We start from the raw sequence: 19778 nt of genomic DNA on the forward strand, positions 1-19778 counted from the left end.
AGTCAGTCAGTCACCTTTTCCTTTTATATATTTAGATGATGATCGCTTACCTCTGATTCAGTGAGGTGTTCGTAAGGGCGTCGACGGCACAGCGTGAATATCTCGTGCAAGGTGACTGCGAACGCCCACACGTCACTCTTGGTGGTGTATTTGCCCCTCAGCACGGACTCCCACGCGGCCCAGCGCAGGGGTAAGGGTATCCTGCCGTCCACTTTGTAGTAATCGCACGCGTATGCTTCGTTGTCCGTGCCGAAGTCGCTGATTTTGATCTGGTAGCCCTTGCCGATCAGGCAATTCCTACAAACGAAAAGTATTTAAAACTAGCTGCCCTGGCGAACTTCGTTCCGCCTAACAGTCGATTCAAATTTTTTAATTTTTTCACTTCAAGGAATATTATAAAAAAAGAATTAGCGAAATCGGTTCAGCTGTTCTCGAGATTTGCGATGAGCAACACATTTAGTGATTCGCATTTTTATGTTATAGATTTAATCAATGGGGAACTTTAATCTTTCTTGATCTATGAATTTAACCCTAAGGTGATATGAACTACCAAAAAAATTACAAAAAATTTATTCGAATGATAAGTACAATAAAAATGCATTTAAATTTTGTATTTCAAATTTCCACGCGGAAACGCTAGCCGCTATTTTGTTTAGGTTCATGAGCTGTGATGACGTTCCACGGATTGGTAAACAACTGCATTCTCTTAGTGAGACACAATCCATGTGACGTCACAGTCGGAATTCATCATGGCGGCTACAGTTTCGTGCGTTTAGCATATTTCCAGAACAGAAAAAAAAATTGGTTTTTTTTTTGTTTTTTTTTTTAAATAGATATAGCGAGCATGCGAGCAGGCGGGTCACCTGATGTTAAGTGATTAAGAGGAGCCACCGATGCGTTACATTAGTGTACATAGTGTAAGTGCTGAAAGAACACGTGAACAAAGTGTCATATCTCAAATCAAGAAAGACTAAGATGCGTCAGTGGACAATTTCTTAGTATATAAGATAATTTATAAGTTTAGGTTAAAATAAAATTACTTATTAGTCATACATTAGGCTAGATCGTAATATAATTGAGTAGCTAATTGGCACTCAACAATAAGGAAAAAAAAAAAAAAAAAAAACCGATGCGTTGCCGGCCTTTCAGGAATTTGTTGGTCCGCCCCTTGAATAACCCCATGTTATAATCTAGTGGGAACACCGCCGATGGGAGTTGGTGCCACAGTTTGCACGTGCGTGGAAAGAAGGATCTGGCGCAGCGGACGGAATTGAAACTTCAAAGTGAATGATTAAATTCATCTTGTCGGTCTCAAAGATAAAGACAACTGTACGAAACCGCTATCTCTTTGTAAAGGTACAATATTTCCTGGCGGGTACTGTAAGTGCGTTTGGAGTCCAGTGTTTCCATATGTAAATCGAGAATTACCGTGTTCAAGGGTTAAAATTACGGTGTTTCTAGATTAAATTACGGTGGATTACCTAAAAGAATACCGTGTTAATTACCGTGTCATTTTTAAAAGCAAAAACGTCACGAATTTGCTTTTTAATCAACTAATATTATTATTCTGAATCTGACTCTCCTAGCATAGCAATATCTTTTTCATATACGGATTTATTGATATTAATATTTTGTTAAATCTCATTAGTTTTACATTTTACTCCTTCCTAATTGCTTGAATAAGGACGAAAATAGATTGCTGAGATTTGATGCTTAAACCGAGAGCAAGAGAAATGTTGCCATTACGAAATATGCTTAGGTGACTGAGATTCGTACTCGTATTACGCAGTATATTATGAATTTTTAACGTGATTTTGTATTACGGTGACACGGTCAAGGTAATGGCCATATTACCTTGACGGTAGATTAGGGCTGAATTACGGTGCATCTACGGTAATTACCGTGTACATGGAAACACTAGTTTGGAGGATTGCTGTATTGATAGCTGCTCACCTGGCAGCCAAGTCGCGGTGCACGAAGTTCAACGACTCGAGGTAGTGCATCCCGGCCGCGATCTGCGTGGCCACGTGCAGCAGCGTGCCGGTACTCGGCGGCGGCCCGGCGCGCAGGAACGCGCACAGGTCACCTGTCGTTACCACCATTATCACTAAGCTTATACATCTTCTGTAATAACTGATTTGTGCTTGTGCACTCATGTTTTTATTTATTTTTAGTTAACCGAGGGAGAGGGCTGGCTATCCTTAACACAGATCTAAAAATCTAGCTAGGATAGCCAGTTCTTGATCTTGTACCATTTTTAATATTGTATATGCTTATGTCAACAAGCACGCAAATTTGTTCAAGATCAAATCCATGTATGTGTGTAACTAGATGATTGAAAAATAAACGTTTTATTTTATTTACATCACAGCTTGTACAGAACGTCCGCCTTCTAATCGGAGGTCGGTGGTTCGATCCCGAGCACGCACCTCTAACTTTTCGGAGTCATGTGCGCTTTAATTAATTAAATATCACTCGCTTTAACGGTGAAGGAAAACATCAAGAGGAACCCTGCATGCCTGCGAGTTCTCCATAATGTTCTCAATGGTGTGTGAAGTCTACCAATCCGCACATGGCCAGCGTGGTAGACTATGGCCAAAACCCTTCTCACTCTGACAGGAGACCCGTGCTCTGTAGTGAGCCGGTGATGGGTTGATCATGATAATGATGATGTTATACATAGACACAAGTGGCATAGTACTGCACAGTATAGTCCGCGATACGTTGAGATGGCAATCGGGGTATGAGGCGGAGGGACGCCCCGCATTCCAGCACCTTTGGACCCCAACGTCTATCGGTTTTACGAACTATGTGCTATGTCGGTTACTCTAGTTCTCCTGCGGATCTCATTTCTGATTTGATCACATAGAGAAACTCCAAGCCTAGCTCTCTCCATCGGCCTCTGAGTGACTGAGCTTTCTTATGATGCCCATAGTTAGCGACCATGTCCGACTACTATCCTTCTTCTTCTACTTTGGGGCTATGCAGGTTCTTGATATCCAGTGGCGTGCACAGGGTTTGAAGCCAGGGTAGGCATTAGTTAGGTAGGAACCTGTTTACTGGCAGTTCATAATGAAAAATATGCATTGAGCTATTACTACTGGTGTAAGCAGTGCATTTATGCCTCTATGACTCGCACGCCACTGTTGATATCCCTGTATCACTGCGACCGTCTAAGATCTATTGTGTTTGCCTCCACTTCACACTTCCTTGTCAAACCCTGTGGCCGCCAAATACAGCAGCACTGTTTAACTACAATCCTCCCTCTGAGCTAAAAGATTAGAGGGAGTCAAATACCTAATTCTAAGTACTCGAGGACTACAGCTAGGGGTGGCGAGCGACACGCGCCCAACACTCTCGCGAGGTGCGGCGAGGACAACGCGGCCAGGATGCGGACGTCTCTTTCAAAGTCCTCCCTGGAAATCAAGCGATAAAATGATTAAAAAAAATTGGCAGTCAGATAGCCGGAATAAAATATTGTACATCGATTGACCTTTAGGATGAGATTTCGGCTGTGTAGAGCATTTGTCTGTCACTGATACCTGTGTGACGTTTTGTCGGTCTCAACGACAGAGACAACGCACTACGAAACCGCTATCTCTTTCTAAAGGTCAGGCTTATCAGGCTGCAGCATCACTTACCAAGACATATAGCATGTATGCTGAGGAGTTTATTCCGGCGCTCCTTCTGCTTGATGTCTTTTGACTTTACTGCTCAAGTATTAGAGGCGCCGGGATAACCTAACCCGTAGGTTTAACTGGTAATGTGTGTCACAGCTTTAAAAAATAATCGCTTTTTTCTTTCTTTCTTTCTTACCACCAGCGGGGTGATTCGCTACCTCTCAGTCGGTTTCTAACTTTGAATGTTAGCCACCGAGATAATTTGACATTGGTTGATTCTACATTGCCTTTTCACTAAGTGACATTAAAATATTTATTCGTAGAAAACTTTTCATAAATTAAAATAGGTTTGACGACCTCCCTGGCGCAGTGGTGAGCTCTGTGGTCTTAATAGTGGGAGGTCCCGGGTTCGATTCCTGGCAGGGGTTTGGAATTTTATAATTTCTAAATTTCTGGTCTGGTCTGGTGGGAGGCTTCGGCCGTGGCTAGTTACCACCCTACCGGCAAAGCCGCAAGCGATTTAGCGTTCCGGTACGATGCCGTGTAGAAACCAAAGGGGTATGGGTTTAATAAAAACTGCCATACCCCTTCCAGGTTAGCCCGCTATCATCTTAGACTGCATCATCACTTACCACCAGGTGAGATTGCAGTCAAGGGCTAACTTGTATCTGAATAAATAAATTAAAAAAAAAAAAAAAGTAAAGTCAAATGATCTCGGTGGCTATCATTCAGTGTTACGACACCGAGTTAGCGAACCAGTAGGCAGGTGAGATTGCAGTCAAGGGCTAACTTGTGTCTGGATAAAATAAAAGTGGTGTAAAGTATAAACGGCAGCGCATACATGATGTACCTCTCCTTGGCGGACGCGTCGTGGCACAGGAACTTGACGGCCACGAGGCGCTTCTCGGCCGACACGGCGCCGCTGTACTCGGGCACGCCGTCCGCCTCCGCCACGTACACCTGTGGGTAGTCCCCCGATCCCCCGATCAAAACCATGGAGTAGAACTACAGTATGCGGCAGATAATAATGTACATCTATCATCTATTATGTTCTTTTCATGAATAACTTTTTGTCAAATTTATTCTGGGATTCTCTATCTGAATTGTAGGATTCTTCATGGAGCAGAAGCACTGGAGCTACGTGCGTTCAGTCTTCAATGCTCGCTGGCTATGAACCGTCCAGATTTTCTTTCCTACAGGTTTTCTTGACAGACACGACGGACAGAACGGACAGACAGACAACAAAGTGATCCGTTTTTTCTTTTGTTTTAATAATAATAAAAAACTATAGAAAATGAAATACTTACAGTTCCGAAGGCCCCCTCAGCCAGTTTGGAGATCATTCGCAACCGATGTCGAGGGAACTCTATCACGTTCGTACTCTCTAGGCGCCGCTTCAGGTCTATCAGAATCTCTTGCTGACTCGGTGACTGAAACCAACAATCAACTTCTTCAGGCTTTCAGAGCACGGGTCTACTCTCAGAGTGAGAAGAATTATGGCCGTGCGTCCGACGAATCGACGCGTTCATATTTTATTATTTCGTAAGATGAAATCGCATCGCATCAATAGGACGGCGCCTAAACGCACTCTAAATGCACGCAAAACGTTTCGTGCGTGTATATCGCCAGATTTGCGCCACTTATTAAGAAGAAATTGCCGCTTGCTTCGCTTTCTTACCCGAGTGCTGTGCTTGGACCGTATGGAGCCAGCTGCGGACCGTCGGGCATCTAACTCGGCGAGAGTGTCGTGGTCCGTGGCCCGACCCGACAGACTGTCGGCCAGCCGGCGCTTCGTCAGCAGCGGCGCCGAACTTAGCTCCGGCACTGCGTAGTCGTAGTTCGAACTGTCTGTAACACCCGGAATGCATTCAAAGTCTGAAATATACACAACTCATCATTTGACGACTTCCCTGGCGCAGTGGTCTTATTAGTGGGAGGTCCCGGGTTCGATTCCTGGCAGGGCTTTGGAATTTTATAATTTCTAAATGCCTGGTCCGGTCTGGTGGGAAGCTTCGGCCGTCGCTAGTTACCACCCTGCCACCAACTGATTTAGCGTTTCGGTACGATGCCATGTAAAGTAGAAACCAGAGAGGCATGGGTTTAATAAAAACCTGCCATATCCCTTCCAGGTTTTTCCCTCTTCCATCTATGACTGCATCATCACAGTTTACATGCGCGCACTGCACACAAACCGTTCACTATAACTTGTTCACTATGCCTTGAAGGTATAGTCTGACCTACGATTCAAGTGCGAGCTCGCGCAGGTATTGTTCTACGCGCTCGTGTACTGTGTACGGATATAACACTCACACTAATGCAGCGCGGCGTGTGGGCTGGTATGTTTCGCTACCTCGCGTCGCACGCTCCACTGACGCCTAAAATGCTATTGCGAGGGCTATAGTTAAGCTATACGAGGCAGGAAATACGAACGGCGGCGATAGTGAAAGGAATACCCAGCTGAGTTTGTAGAGAGCTTCTTGTCAGATCTGGGCGTATTTTGAATACTCGTAGCTTCAATTTTAAGTTTACAAACAATTTTCTTACCTGATAACGCTGTGTTCGAGTCTTTAGCAAAATCCTTCATTTCCAAAAGCACAGTGCTATAACTTAAGTACGGCGCGCACTTTAACGCTTGATAAGGCTCCTGGTACTCGTCAGACTTGACGTCCAGGCCGCAGTCGATTATCATCTTATTGTCTGGGAGCATCGATGTGCCACAAGGGTTATAATTGTCTGCAACTGTTCTTTGAGCTATCGTGGTCTTCGCTAGGGGTGAGGCGAAGCATTTCCTGCAATGATATAATTCATACTAGTATCACAGAGTATCATCAGATAGCATGTTATTACAGTGCGTGGCCGAAAGTAATGTACATCGGCCTTTAGAATGACATTTCGGCTTTGTAGAGCGTAGTCTCTGTCACTTATATGTACATATACAGTAAGCAGCCGAAAGAGATGAACATTGACCTTTTGAATGACATTTCGGTCGGTCGGATGACATTAGTCGGTCTCAACAACCGAGACAGTGCTCTACGAATTTGTCTCCTTCTAAAGATTGATGTTCATCACTGTAGTCGCGTACTGGATGACGTTTTGTCGGTCTCGAAGACAGGGACAACGCTCTACAAATCTGCTATCTCCTTCTCAAGGTCGATGTACATTACTTTCGGCCGCGTACTGTACCCACATAGACTAAGCCGTGTAGACAGAGCAATCGAGCCGTAGGGGGGAGGGAGGGACTCAAGACTGCCCCAGTAATTCTGGGACACATATTGAAAGGTAATTTACTGCGAGATCAAAGGCATCGGACTACTGTGTCTCCTTATACTGTGCTTATATTATAAACGCGAAAGTGTTTGTCTGCTACCTTTTCACGGCCCAACAGTTTCACCGATTTTGATGAAATTTAGTACAGAGTTAGCTTACATCCCGGGGACGGAGACTTTTTGTTATGGAAAATCAAAAAGTTCCCACAAGATTTTTAAATTTAAAAAAATTTAAAAAACCTATATCTAATTCCTAGTTAGGTCGATAAGAGGCATAGCTCATACCAATCTAAAAACATATAACTGATATGTATCAGTGAAAATATAAGATAAAAATCAGTCTAACCTATGTCTATGCCTATGTATTATGAGGAAGACTGCGACCGCCAGAAGAATGACAAGAGCTGTTAGAACCCCCACAACTATGGCCATGTACAATGGATCTTCCTGATGTGCTGTGGATATTGGCAAATCTTTGCTACTTTGTATCTTCGCTTTGTCCTTGCCGATGGATGGTTTTAGGCTCTCAGGTGTGTAGTTGCCTTGCGCTACGTCTGAAAAGAAAAAAGTATGCATTGTCTATACAGGTGTAACCAGAACGCTAGCAGAAACGAAGACAGGTGATACTACTGATGATTACTGATATACAGTGGCGTGCACAGGAGTTTAAGCCAGGGAATGCATTTAGGTATGAACTTATTTTACGGCAGTTTATACTGAAAATTAGGCATTGATTTATTATAATGAGGGTAAGCAGTGCGTTTATGCTTCTATGAGCTGCACGCCACTGCTGATATAACACTAAAAAACGAACGCGAAAAAAATTCCTACATATTTGTAAAAGTTAACGATATAATAAATAAAACATTTGACTGACGTTAAAGGTCAATGAACGTTGCGTAAGTAGGCCATTCGGAGTCAATGCCGCGTCGTAGGCAGGGCATTGACCCGAGTTTAAGGGATTAAAATAAGGGTTTGAAATACGTGGACTCCACGAGGGCATCAGCTAGTTCTTAATAAAGGTAACTTCTTCTTCAATAATTCTTCGAGTTTTTAATAATATTTGACATAGTAGTTAGGAGGTCAGGAGGTCGATGTCGGGGAGTCATTTATGTGCATTTTAATTAATTAAATATACTTGCTTTAACGGTGAAGGAAAACATCCAGAGGAAACCTGCATGCCTGAGAATTCTCCATAATGTTCTTGAAGGTATGTGAAGTCTACCAATCTGCATATGGCCAGCCTGGTAGAATATGGCCAAAACCCTTCTCACTCTAAGAGGAGACCCGTGCTCTGTAGTGAGCCATTGAAGGGTTGATCACGATAATGATGACGATGATGAATTAATATTTAAGTTCAAACTCACCAGAATCGAAGACAACTTCGCTCACAAGGATCCAACGAGCCAAGAAGTGAAGTTCGATGCGAACCCACTTCCCGATCCTATGGTGTAGCTTAATGCTGACGTTACGCGAGCTTTCGAAGATGTTGTCTTCTACCGTAGTGTACCTAATAGGCTCGTCTTGAAAATGGCGACCGCCGATTGAGAATGTTATTATCGCTTCGGAGAAAACCTAACAACAAAAAAAATTATTTTAAAACACCTGAAATTCCCATTGCTTGTTTCTGTTAAAGTTGTAAAAAGCTGTGATAGCTTAGTGGTTAGGACGTCTATCTCTTAATCGGAGGTCAGGGGTTCGATCCCAGGCACGCACCTCCAACTTTTCGGAAAGGAGGGAAAACATCGTGAGGAAACCTGGTCTGAGAGTTCTCAAAGGTGTGAAGTCTGCCAATCCGCAGATAATAAATACAATTTCATATCAATTCTTACAATAAATAATTATCATAATGTCCCAAATTTTGAGAGCATGTTTCCGAGAAGGAGCAATCCTAGATTTAGGGGACATGATATGAAGCTACAATATCAATTGCCATCGTCAAATCCAATAAAACACTTTCTGCCCAACAGAGTTGTTCACATATGGAATAAATTGCCTAAGGATGTGGATATGTCAAGTTCTGTTAACCAGTTCAAGAATAGATTGGACAAACATTTGGAAAACTCGAAGCACTTCTGATATAGACGCATCAGCGAAAGCTGCTTAGTCTATTAATAATAATAAGAAGTTCCAGGAAGTTTACATTTTTGGCGGTTAATGTTAAACTAAGATGGAAATTCTACTTATGAAATTTAATTGATATAAAACTGTGAACAGCGTGAGAAGTGCACTAATGTTGTGTTCGTCAATTTGGGTCTGAACGGTATGGCATTAAAACTGTAATTCATCAAATAAAAGTTGGGTAACTGATATATAAACAGTTAAACTATGAAACTACACTCACGCTCACAAACGAAGTTAAGTCTATTATTCTTATTTATCCTCATTTTTCATATTATTTTAAAGTTTTGAAACTTTTTGAAGACACTGCAAAATGCGCCGTTAGATGACAGTTAGTTTGAAATTTGACATTGACTTTATCCACTTGACATTTGAGCCACAGATAATTGATTTCAAAATTGCACAGACAAAATAATACATTGTACATTGACAACGGGTAACTTTAGAAACGTGGCTGACATTGTAAAATTATTATTACATTGAGCTATTAATCGTTATTAGTTAGTATGTCTAAATATATAAAAGGATAAAACTGACTGACTGATCTATCAACGCACAGCTCAAACTACTGGACGGATCGGGCTGAAATTTGGCATGCAGATAGCTATTAAGACGTAGTTAAGGATTTTTGAAAATTCTACCCCTAAGGGGGTGAAATAGGGTAAATTTGAAATTTGTGTAGTCCACACAGACGAAGTCGCAAACTAACTATCTAACTAATTGTCTAACCGGTTCTTTCTCGACTTACCTGGACGTCCCTCATGAACTTGTTATTGCAGAACAAATGCACGGCGCTGAACTCGCGAACTTTGTCGAACTCGAATATGAGGACCGGCGGGTTGGGCCTCGAGTCGTTCCTCCATCCGACCCAGGCGGAGGTCTTCGCCGCCTCGCGAATCTCGTCGCCTCCGAACTGGCCGTCCACTAACTGTCCCAGTCCGTTCCTCAGCTCTTCGCCCCATTGGCCGTCGTATATCATGTCGGTTAACTCTACGCCGTTGCTTCGTTTGTCCCCTTTTGGCATCGAGTAGGAGACTATGCCGACTGCAAAGAGAAAAAAGTTGTGAGCATCGATATAAAGTACAAGATACCTCTTAGATACTAATGAACGAGCCGTTTGAAATCCAGACGTCACTGGGTCGGCGCCATTTTGTTTGTTCAATAGCCCTGTACATACGAAGTAATATATAAATAAGTCAATGGTTGTGAGACTTTTTATTGAATGTTCTAGTAATACGAGAATAACCATCAAACTATTGGCAGAGTGAACTAGAGTGAGGGAACGCTAACAATATGATCTTATGGGATTCATGCTTCACCGTGCCGTGTCCGTGCACGGACGCCACACGGTGAAGCATAAACTGCTTCGTATAAAATGTTCTTGATGATTTGAATCCGTGCCTCGTCCGCGCCCTCCACGTGTTAGCATAATGACATTTTGAATCCGTGCCTCGTCCGCGCCCTCCACGTGTTAGCATAATGACATTTTGAATCCGTGCCTCGTCCGCGCCTCGTATGTAGTATACGGCTCGCGGCCGCCACGTGTTAGCATAAATCATCTATTAATTAATGTTCGTGACGTTTTGAATCCGTGCCTCGTCCGCGCCTCGTATGTAGTATACGGCTCGCGCCCGCCACGTGTTAGCATAAATCATCTATTAATTAATGTTCGTGACGTTTTGAATCCGTGCCTCGTTCGCGCCTCGTAGGTACATAAAATCGATGATATGTGAAATATTAGGTTATGGTGACGTAAAATCAAAGAAAAATAGGGCTACTTTAGGGCTAGGCTAGGCTAGACTTTTGATGACCTCCCTGGCGCAGTGGCAAGCACTGTGGTCTTATTAGTGGGAGGTCACGGGTTCAATTCCTGAAAAGTTTGGAATTTTATAATTTATAAATTTCTGGTCTGATCTGGTGGGAGGCTTCGGCCGTGGCTACTACCACCACCCTACTGACAAAGACGTGCCGCTAAGCAATTTAGCGTTCGGGTACGATGCCGTGTAGAAGCCAAAGGGCCACGTTTTGTTAGAAGTTCCCCAACTGTCTGTGAACTGTGCTATTATTATTGATCAAAGAGATGAGAACACTCCAAAATTTAGTTTCGTTCAGAATCAGTACAAGTATCGAGCTATATTATTACGAGTATATTCATAATAGTGACTTTAGAGAATGATTTCGTAAGCCGCAGGTGCGATACGGGTGTAGAATACAAAACATGTTGACTCACACCTCTGAGATTTGGCCCTTAGGTATTCTTGAACCGACAGTTTTTATTGCGTTTTCGACTATTGTTTAAAGGGTCCACATAATTTCTACACAAGTTTAATATGTTGTTACGACACGCTACGGAATACGAATATACAGGTATATATATATTTTTTTTAAGTTTTTTGGTTTTTTAATTTTGTTTAATTTTTTCTTTTTTTTTCATCATCAATACCATTTTTTTAAAATTATTATTCATCTTGATAACGATTTTTTGTGCATTTTTATATTATTAGAACTTTTGAACTATAGAGTACTAAATTTTATAATGACGAGTACGAGTATTACGAGTGTGTCGTTTGGTAGACTCCCTGGGGAGATATTGAGTAAATTAATCCCGCCCGCGATACCTGCGGCTAAATACCCAAATTGGGCGCCAATGAACGTCAATATGGCGACCAAAGGCCAATAATCCCTCTCACAATCATATCACGGGATGAAATGAAAGCTATTTTGACAACGGTTTTCACGATTCATACACACTGTGTTGTTTACTATGCAGGATATGCATAGTCCGTGACAGGATGAGATGGCAATCGGGTGAGAAATATTGTGCACGATTTTTATAACTTGGAGTTTTTAAAAAGCATTGGGAACTATTTGGTTTTTCGGCCAACAAGAACAAGCCACATTTATAAAAAAATATTCTTTATTGCGAGATATTGCAAAAACCAAGAGGTATAGTCCATACAAAATTACTTTTCACGCGTCATTTTAACCCTATGAGTCACGTCAAAATTACGGTTCACCCTTAAAGTAAGTACTAAAAGCGTACTTTTGACATGACATTTGATATAAAAAATTAAAACGGCGCGTCATGTTTTACGCATTATATAATGTAGATAGCTTCATCTATTCGAGTGGCAAAACTCTCAATCGAACGTAAAAATGGGAAAATCTTTTTTTAAAAGAATATGTGATGGATCTAAATGGATTTGGTGTGAAAAATTTGAATGAAAGATAAAATGATGGATCTATATAAAGCAACACAGGCATCACCATCGATATAAATGACAAGATATGCCCAAGCGAACAAAATTTTTCACGGTTTGGGAACCAAATAAATCAGCGCCACGATTTATTTGGTTGGAAGAAGGTATGTTATAGAACAAATAAAGGATGCAAATTGCATTAAAATCTCTAGCGTATTGCACACACGCCACTATAGAGAGAGAGCCAGCGCGTACCAGACCTTCTGAGATTATCTAAATATTTAAAAGGAAAAGGTGAGAAACTGGCTGACTTACTGACTCACTGGCTAACTGACAGACTGATCTATCAACGCACAGCCACAGCTCAAACTACTGGACGGCTCGGGTTGTGATTTGGCATGCAGATAGCTATTATGACGTAGGCATCCGCTAAGAAAGGATTTTGGAAAATTCAATCCCTAAGGGGCTGAAATAGGGTTCGAAATTTGTGTATTCCACGCGGACGAACTCGCAAGCATAAGCTAGTTATTTTATAAAAACTGTTAGTTTTTCAGCGTATTGTCCCCAACACGAAGAGGAACTTGTCAATAATTTATTAAACTTTAAAGGTGTCTGGCAGGGGGTTGCCACCATACTAAGTGTCTGGCAATGCATGACGTGATTTTTAATACTACGCCGAAGAAAATATTAAACAATTAGACTTTATACTTTGACGTAGGATTTTTTTACACCTTGATTACCTGTAATCTCCCAAAGCCACCATGATTCAAACAAACGTTCCTGCCAGTGTTGGCAAAAATACGCAGAGAAACTTTCAGCTTTTATAAAATAAGGAAGGTCTGTCACGCGCTAGCTCTCAGGCCACTAAGATGTACTGGAATGTAGGTTCTGTGCGACTCACCCGTACATCACTGTCTGTGTTTAATGCACCTCACAGTGAGTACCTACTGGGTTATGATATTCATAGTCTTATTCGCAACTGCAATTTGTGAAGAAAACTGACGTGTGTGTGTTGTGGGCTCTACTCAGATCTGGGCGCGTTTGGAACCCTCGTAGTTTTAAGTTTACGAAATTAATTATCACCGATACATCATTATGCTACAAACTAGCTGATGCCCGCAACTTCATCTGCGTGGAATTAAAATTAATTAATTAATTGAAAATTAAAGAGACCCTACGGGACTTTAAAATCCTAAATCAACATGGACGTAGTCGCAGGCGTAAGAGCGGGGACACACGATGCGTTGCGGCGGCGGCGGTGCGGCGCCTGAGCGGTGTCGCGGCGTCGCGTCGTCGTCTAAAGGTCTGTACGCACCTAAACTGCGATGCGCTTCACTGCACGTCGCGGCAGCGGAGCGTCAAAATATTATTTCTATCATTTTGTATGGCGCATATCGCACTAGAGCGGCGCTGCACAGCGCTTCACCGCGCGTTGCGACGTTGTTGTCCGTACGCCATCGGGTATAGAAGTGACGCGCAAGTGACGCGAGCTGCCGTGTACTGCAGTAGTAGTGCGGTAGGTACCGTGAGCGGCCTGAAGTGACGCTTTCTGCAGTCGGACTGAAGCGACGCGCAGCGCAGCTCAGGTGCGTACAGAGCATTACATAGAAATATCTGTGGCATGTCACGCGATGTGCTCCGGACTTGCAACCACCGAGACGAGGCGGGGAGGGGTGAATGCGTTGCGACGTCGGAGCGGCACCGCTCAGTTATTTTTAAGGTTCGTACGCACCTGAGCGGCGCGGCGCGGCGCTTCAGCGAGCTGCACGTCGCGGCACAGAGCTTCAAAATATCATTTCTATCATTTTGTATGGCGCATATCGCACTAGAGCGGCGCTGCACAGCGCTTCACCGCGCGTTGCCACGCGGCACGGCTGGAGAGAATATTTTGAAGCGCAGCGAAGCGACGCGCAATGCAGTGACGCTAGTGCGACATACCCAGCGGCGCGGCACGGCGCTTCGCGCTCGTATGCGAACGGGTATAAAAGTGACGCGCAAGTGACGCGAGGTGCCGCGTACTGAAGTTGTAGTGCGGTAGGCACCGTCGAGCGGCCTGAGGTGACGCGTTCTGCAGTCGGACTGAAGCGCCGCGCCGCGCCGCTCAGGTGCGTACGAACCTTTATTAACAGACCGTCCAACGCTGCTATACGGCGCCACTGCGACATAACAACGTTGCGGCGCCGCACCGCTTGTGTGCCCGCTGATACGGTGAAATCTTTGCGGTGCGGCGCCGCAACGCATCGTGTGCCCCCGCTCTTACGTAGTGAAAATGAAGAAATCCTATTCTTGGGTTTTACACACATCCCTAGATATGCATCCTCGTATTCCTTGAACAATACCATAATTTTGCATTACTGAATAAAATAGCCTAGAGTACAAAAACGGAATTAACTTCAAATGTAACAGGTAATTGGTAACGTAAGCACTACCAGCAAGCGATTGCAATCTATGGAATGCTATTATGGGTCTTTCGTGACGTCCGTTCGTCAACAAACTGTTGTTTAGGACCGACTCCGAAACGGCGGGAAAAACTCACAAAAAAACGGGCTATGAGTGAGCAGAAATCACTCAACGAGTGTTCCGTACAAAGATATTACAAAACTTCAGATAGGCAAAGGTCATACAACTGTATTTTAAAAAGTGAAGACTATAATATAAGTCCCGCATATTGCTAATGCTCGTGGCCGCCATTTTAATGACGTCAGCACTAGACTGAAGTTTCGAGCTGATGGTATATTTTTATTTTCGGCTGACGTCAAATTGACGTCATTTCGATGTTAATGAGACATGGTTTCAGCGCAATAGCCATTTGCGGGACTTATACAACGCGCAGCGGCACAGACAACATAGACAGAGTGAACTAGAGTGAGGGAACTTTTGGTTGGATCCTGAATCGACGATTTGTCAAATATTACGCTATGGTAACGTAAAATCTGTAATAAATACCTATATAAAACTTCAAATACTAATTAAATACCTGCATTAATTCGATATGACACTTATATTCTTTTTTCCATTGCCTACAGTACTTTTTCACTCAACCCTTTTTACGGTGTCCATCGTCTCCCGCCATGTTTTTTTCTTCCTTCTCCCACCAACATTCCCAAAAAGGTTCTTCAACAGCGTTTCTTTTTTTTTAATAATCCATATTACATATCTGGATTCTAGCATTTTGATCTGCCACTAATAAATTCTTTCTTTCTTCTTTTACTTCACATATTTGAATATTCCAAAGCAACCATCTTTTTTAAAAATTAAATACTGAGCAAAGGCAATACCTACTGACTTTAGGCTAAGCTTTTCGTTCTGAAATTTCATATGTCTTTAGATTGATAAGAAATATTACTTAAATTTGCAAATAACACTGATAACTACTAATAATATAGTTTCCGGCAGTTAAAAAATGCGCGCTCGCACAGTGATTGTTCCACGCGCTCGTGTACTGTGTACGGATGTAGCACTCACACTAATGCAAATGCGAACGCGGGGTACGGCGCGGCGAAGTGGCTGGTGTGATCCGCTCCCTCGCATCGCGAGTTCCACTGACGCTTAAAAAAATATATTGCGACGCGTCTTGCGATTTACTTCAAGACTATTTAACTGGTGCGGACTATACCAAACGTTCATTCGCGTTGTTTACACATCACACATCTCGCTCTTGAGTATGTCCCGCCCGTAAATGTTAATCGCAATAGCATGCTCTCACGCTCAATTTAAAGAGACTTAGAGAGAAGGGTTTCAGTTTTGCATATCGTGGCATGAAAGGAACCCTAAAAATGTGTTGAAAGAAGCAGACGTATGATTAAAAGAACAATTTGCAATGTTTTCCCGTATAATGCCTCGCATGTGCCGATCTAGACCGCCCGATACCACGTTCTAGGTATTAGCTGCTTTCCAAAAGGCTAGCTTGGTTTGCTAGTTATTTCATATCCCATGCTATATGGATTTACTTCGAAAAATCCAGTGGGAACCACGGATTTTCCGGTATAAAAGTAGCCTATGTCACTCTCCAGGTCTCCAACTAAAACCCCGTAAAAATCAGGTCAATCCGTTGCTCTGTTGCAGTGTGATTGAAGAATAAACCAACAAACCAATAAATCCATACTTCCATATACCTACTAATATTATAAATGCGAAAGTGTGTCTGTCTGCCTGTCTGCTAGCTTTTCACGACCCATCCGTTCAACCGATTTTAACGAAATTTGGTACAGAGATAGCTTGCATCCCCTTTTTATCCTGGAAAATCGTAGAGTTCCCGCGAGATTTTGGAAAAACCTAAATCCACGCGGACGAAATCGTGGGCATCATCATCAACTTGTTTATCAAGTGATGCGAAAGTGTGTCTGTTAATCTGTTAACTTTTCACGACCTATCTTGACAAAGTTTGGTACAGAGACCATTTGTATCCCGGGGACGGACATAGGCTACTTTTTATCCTGGAAAAAGTTGGAACTGGATTTTTAAAAATCCAAAATTTACGCGGACGCACGTCGCAGGCATCATCTCCAGGCAGACTCTACCAGCTGGCTGAAATTCCTAGGAATTACTTACTAAAGCCTCAATAGCTCAACGGTCAAACGAGCGGACTAAAATCCAAAAGGTCGCCAGTTTTAACCCCCCTCCCCATTGCGCTATTGTCGTACCCATCCTAACACAAACTTTACGCTTAGATGTGGAATATTAGTCTTAATAAACATAACTAAGGCAGTGGTCCGACCCCCAACGATGAACGAGAAACGAGTAGAACTAGAAACTTAAACGAGTTGGCGATCAGCGGGAAGCGAGTGTGTAGCTTCGATAGTTTTGTCGCCGGGCTATAAGCGAGTGTGCAAGTGCGACGAGCGATTACTCGCGCCATTCGCCCGTGGTCGCTCAGTCCTGTGCAAACCTGCGCGCGCGTTACACGTGTTCAAGCAAGCGAGCATCGCTGAACGAATATCGCTGAGCGAGATTACTTTTGAAAGCTCGTCGCTCAGCGACAAAGCTAGTAAAGCGAGTCGTCGCCGGCAGTGTGAACACTCAGACGCAACTTTTGATATATGCATCTCTTTCGTTTACACGGAATGTAGGCACATTTATTTTGCGTTTTTTGAGAGAGAAAGTCGATTTTTCACCGTCGGTCGGACCACTGCCTTATATGTACGTACTCTTTTTCGAAAAAACATCTTCGCCGAAGAATAAAGTACTAATAGCACAGAATATATAATAGTAAGTACTAATAGTGATTTAGTAAGTTACCACTCCAGAAACAGCCGTAGAGTTCCACTCTCATGCATATAGTCCGCCGGTGCGAGCTGTACGGTATGAAGCGAATCTTCGACGCCCATATCGGCGGCTCCAGGTGATTCTTCTTCTCCAAATACGTGTTGGTGTTGCCAGTCAGGATCTGTAAGAAAATCCCACTTGAGTTTGATGCACTCTAAGTCCAGCAAGGGACACTCCATTAGTGAGGGTAATTCACTTTACTCCGACCATCACCTTTCCATCTTGACAGGCGTTTTAAACGCCACACTTTCTATTGTAACTAGCTGATGGTCGTGACTTTGTTCGCGTGGAATTAGGTTTTTACAAATCCGGTGAGAACTCTTCGATTTTCTAAAAAAAAAGTAGCCTATGTCACTCTCCAGGCTTTTATTTAAACACATGCAAAAAATCACGTCAATCCGCTGCGCGACGTGATTGAAGGACAAACCAACAAAATAGCAAACAAACACACTTTCGCATTTATAATAAGGGTACTGATTAAACAAACCAAGACGCAGCTGAGGTTGACTTTGGCCACAAAGATGAAATTCGGACTTGTACCCTATTCTTACCTCTTGCCCATCAGCGCCTCTGTACCGCACCCACTTGCCCAGCTTCGGCCTCCAGTACTCTATGACGTAGGCTTCCGTGTACTCCACCCCTTGGCCGTTGCCGAACCTCCCCTGGGTGCCTGTAGCCGTGATCACGTGAACCGAGTGAAGGTTGATCTCCAGCCATTCCGTCGACTCTGTAGTGATCTGGGACTTAGGGCACCACGCACCACCTTTAATTTCTTGGTTCAATCTGTTGACAATAAAGTTTTTATATTAAGTTATAGCAGAGATAGCCTAGTAGTAAGGCCGTCCGCCTCCTAATCGGAGGTCGGGGTTTCGATCCCAGGCACGCATTACGTATCGGAGTTATGTGCGTTTTAAGTAATTAAATAACACTTGCTTAATCGGTGAAGTAAAAAATCGTGAGGAAACCTGCATGCCTGAGAGTTCTCCATAATGTTCTCAAAGGTGTGTGAAGTCTGTCAATCAGCACTTACTAGCGTGGTAGACTATAGCCAAAACTCCTCTCTCTCTCTGAGAGGAAATCTGTGCTTTGTAGGAAGCTGGCGATGGGTCATGAAGATGATGATTAAGTTATAATGTTGGCCAAAGTCTTCGAACAGTGCGTGTTGCCACTTGCCAGTGATGACATATGGATCCGAGACATGGCCGCTAACTATGGGCCTCATAAGAAAGCTCAGAGTCACTCAGCGGGCGATGGAGATAGCTATGTGCGGAGTTTCGTGAGAAGAGTAACGGACTTAGCTAAACGGGTTGTGAAGGTGAAGGGGCAATGAGCAAATACAAATTTCTTTATTGCGAATATGGGTAAACAGTGGAGATGTTACAAAAACGAAAAGGTACAGCCAAATTCTGCCTATCAGCATGCAATATGTTTATTATATACCTAACAACGTGTACATAGTCGTGATAAAATTAGTCACATTAAATACTTCGTCAAAAAATAGTATTGTAGAAGAAAATTTTACAGTTTACAGAGCAGGGCACATAATTCGTAAAACCGAATTAGGTTTTTGCCATATAGGTCTCATCCAACATATTGATTATGTCCATTAAAAACCAGTCAAGTACGAGATGGACTCGTAGACGAAGGGTTCCGTACTATCTAACAAGAAATAACGTAGACATCCACTAAGAAAGGATTGTTGAAAACTCAATTCCTAAGGGCGTTTGTGCACTCATCCGTGATTTTACTGATCCGTCAAAAAAATACGAATCGATTGTACGTAATTTATATGACGACCACGGATACAGATACGAACCGAATAAGGATGAGTGCACAAACGCCCTAAGGGAATGAAATTTGTGTTGGCCACGTGAAGTCGCGGCGTAGTAGTTTAGTTTATAAAACCCATTGACTTATATATTACTTCGTATGGACAGGGCCATTGAACAAACAAAATGGCACCGACTCATTAGTGCTTTAGCACCAATGCAACCTCAGTGACGTCTGGATTTCAAACGGGTCGTTCATTAGTATCTATGGGGTGGCGCTGATTTATTTGGTTCCAAAACCGTGAAAAATTTTGTTCGCTTGACCATATCTTGTCATTTATATCGATGATAAAACCAGTTCTAGTATGAAGACGCGTTAAATTAATGTTAGTTACGATTTCTATATGCCACAGGAAAGGGCTCTGTATTCTATTTAATATCCCATGCACGCAAATGACTGCATCAGCCGAGATCTATGCTCAAAGGAGTGTTCGCGAAGTTATTCAATGCGGAAACCCTGTTGGCATTCTCCATACT

At 42.9% G+C, this 19778-nt stretch overlaps 2 protein-coding genes across 5 annotated transcripts in view; one reads left to right on the forward strand and one right to left on the reverse strand.

Annotated features, from left to right (window-relative positions):
* Nucleotides 1-19778, forward strand: part of Rrp6 (exosome component Rrp6) — a 260688-nt gene that overhangs the window by 86336 nt on the left and 154574 nt on the right. The gene's annotated exons all lie outside the window — the stretch shown is intronic.
* The window catches only part of Ddr (discoidin domain-containing receptor 2), a 96489-nt gene that overhangs the window by 11953 nt on the left and 64758 nt on the right, over nucleotides 1-19778 (reverse strand). For 3 of the 4 annotated variants that reach the window (XR_011238424.1, XM_034983373.2, XM_069508637.1), the window contains exons 4-15: nucleotides 18024-18255; nucleotides 17446-17593; nucleotides 9756-10051; nucleotides 8254-8461; nucleotides 7233-7440; nucleotides 6165-6409; nucleotides 5299-5468; nucleotides 4928-5050; nucleotides 4462-4580; nucleotides 3298-3416; nucleotides 1954-2086; nucleotides 51-297 (exon numbers count right to left, since the gene is read on the reverse strand). Coding sequence is in view for 3 of the 4 variants with exons in the window: in XM_034983373.2 (XP_034839264.1) it covers nucleotides 51-297; nucleotides 1954-2086; nucleotides 3298-3416; nucleotides 4462-4580; nucleotides 4928-5050; nucleotides 5299-5468; nucleotides 6165-6409; nucleotides 7233-7440; nucleotides 8254-8461; nucleotides 9756-10051; nucleotides 17446-17593; nucleotides 18024-18255 (2248 nt within the window). In the remaining variant the exon portion in view is untranslated. The remainder of the gene's footprint in view (nucleotides 1-50; nucleotides 298-1953; nucleotides 2087-3297; nucleotides 3417-4461; nucleotides 4581-4927; nucleotides 5051-5298; nucleotides 5469-6164; nucleotides 6410-7232; nucleotides 7441-8253; nucleotides 8462-9755; nucleotides 10052-17445; nucleotides 17594-18023; nucleotides 18256-19778) is intronic. The other variant, XM_069508638.1, reaches the window with a different exon arrangement.

The sequence above is a fragment of the Maniola hyperantus genome, chromosome Z (assembly GCF_902806685.2).
Source record: "Maniola hyperantus chromosome Z, iAphHyp1.2, whole genome shotgun sequence".
NCBI classification, from domain to species: Eukaryota; Metazoa; Arthropoda; class Insecta; order Lepidoptera; family Nymphalidae; genus Maniola; species Maniola hyperantus.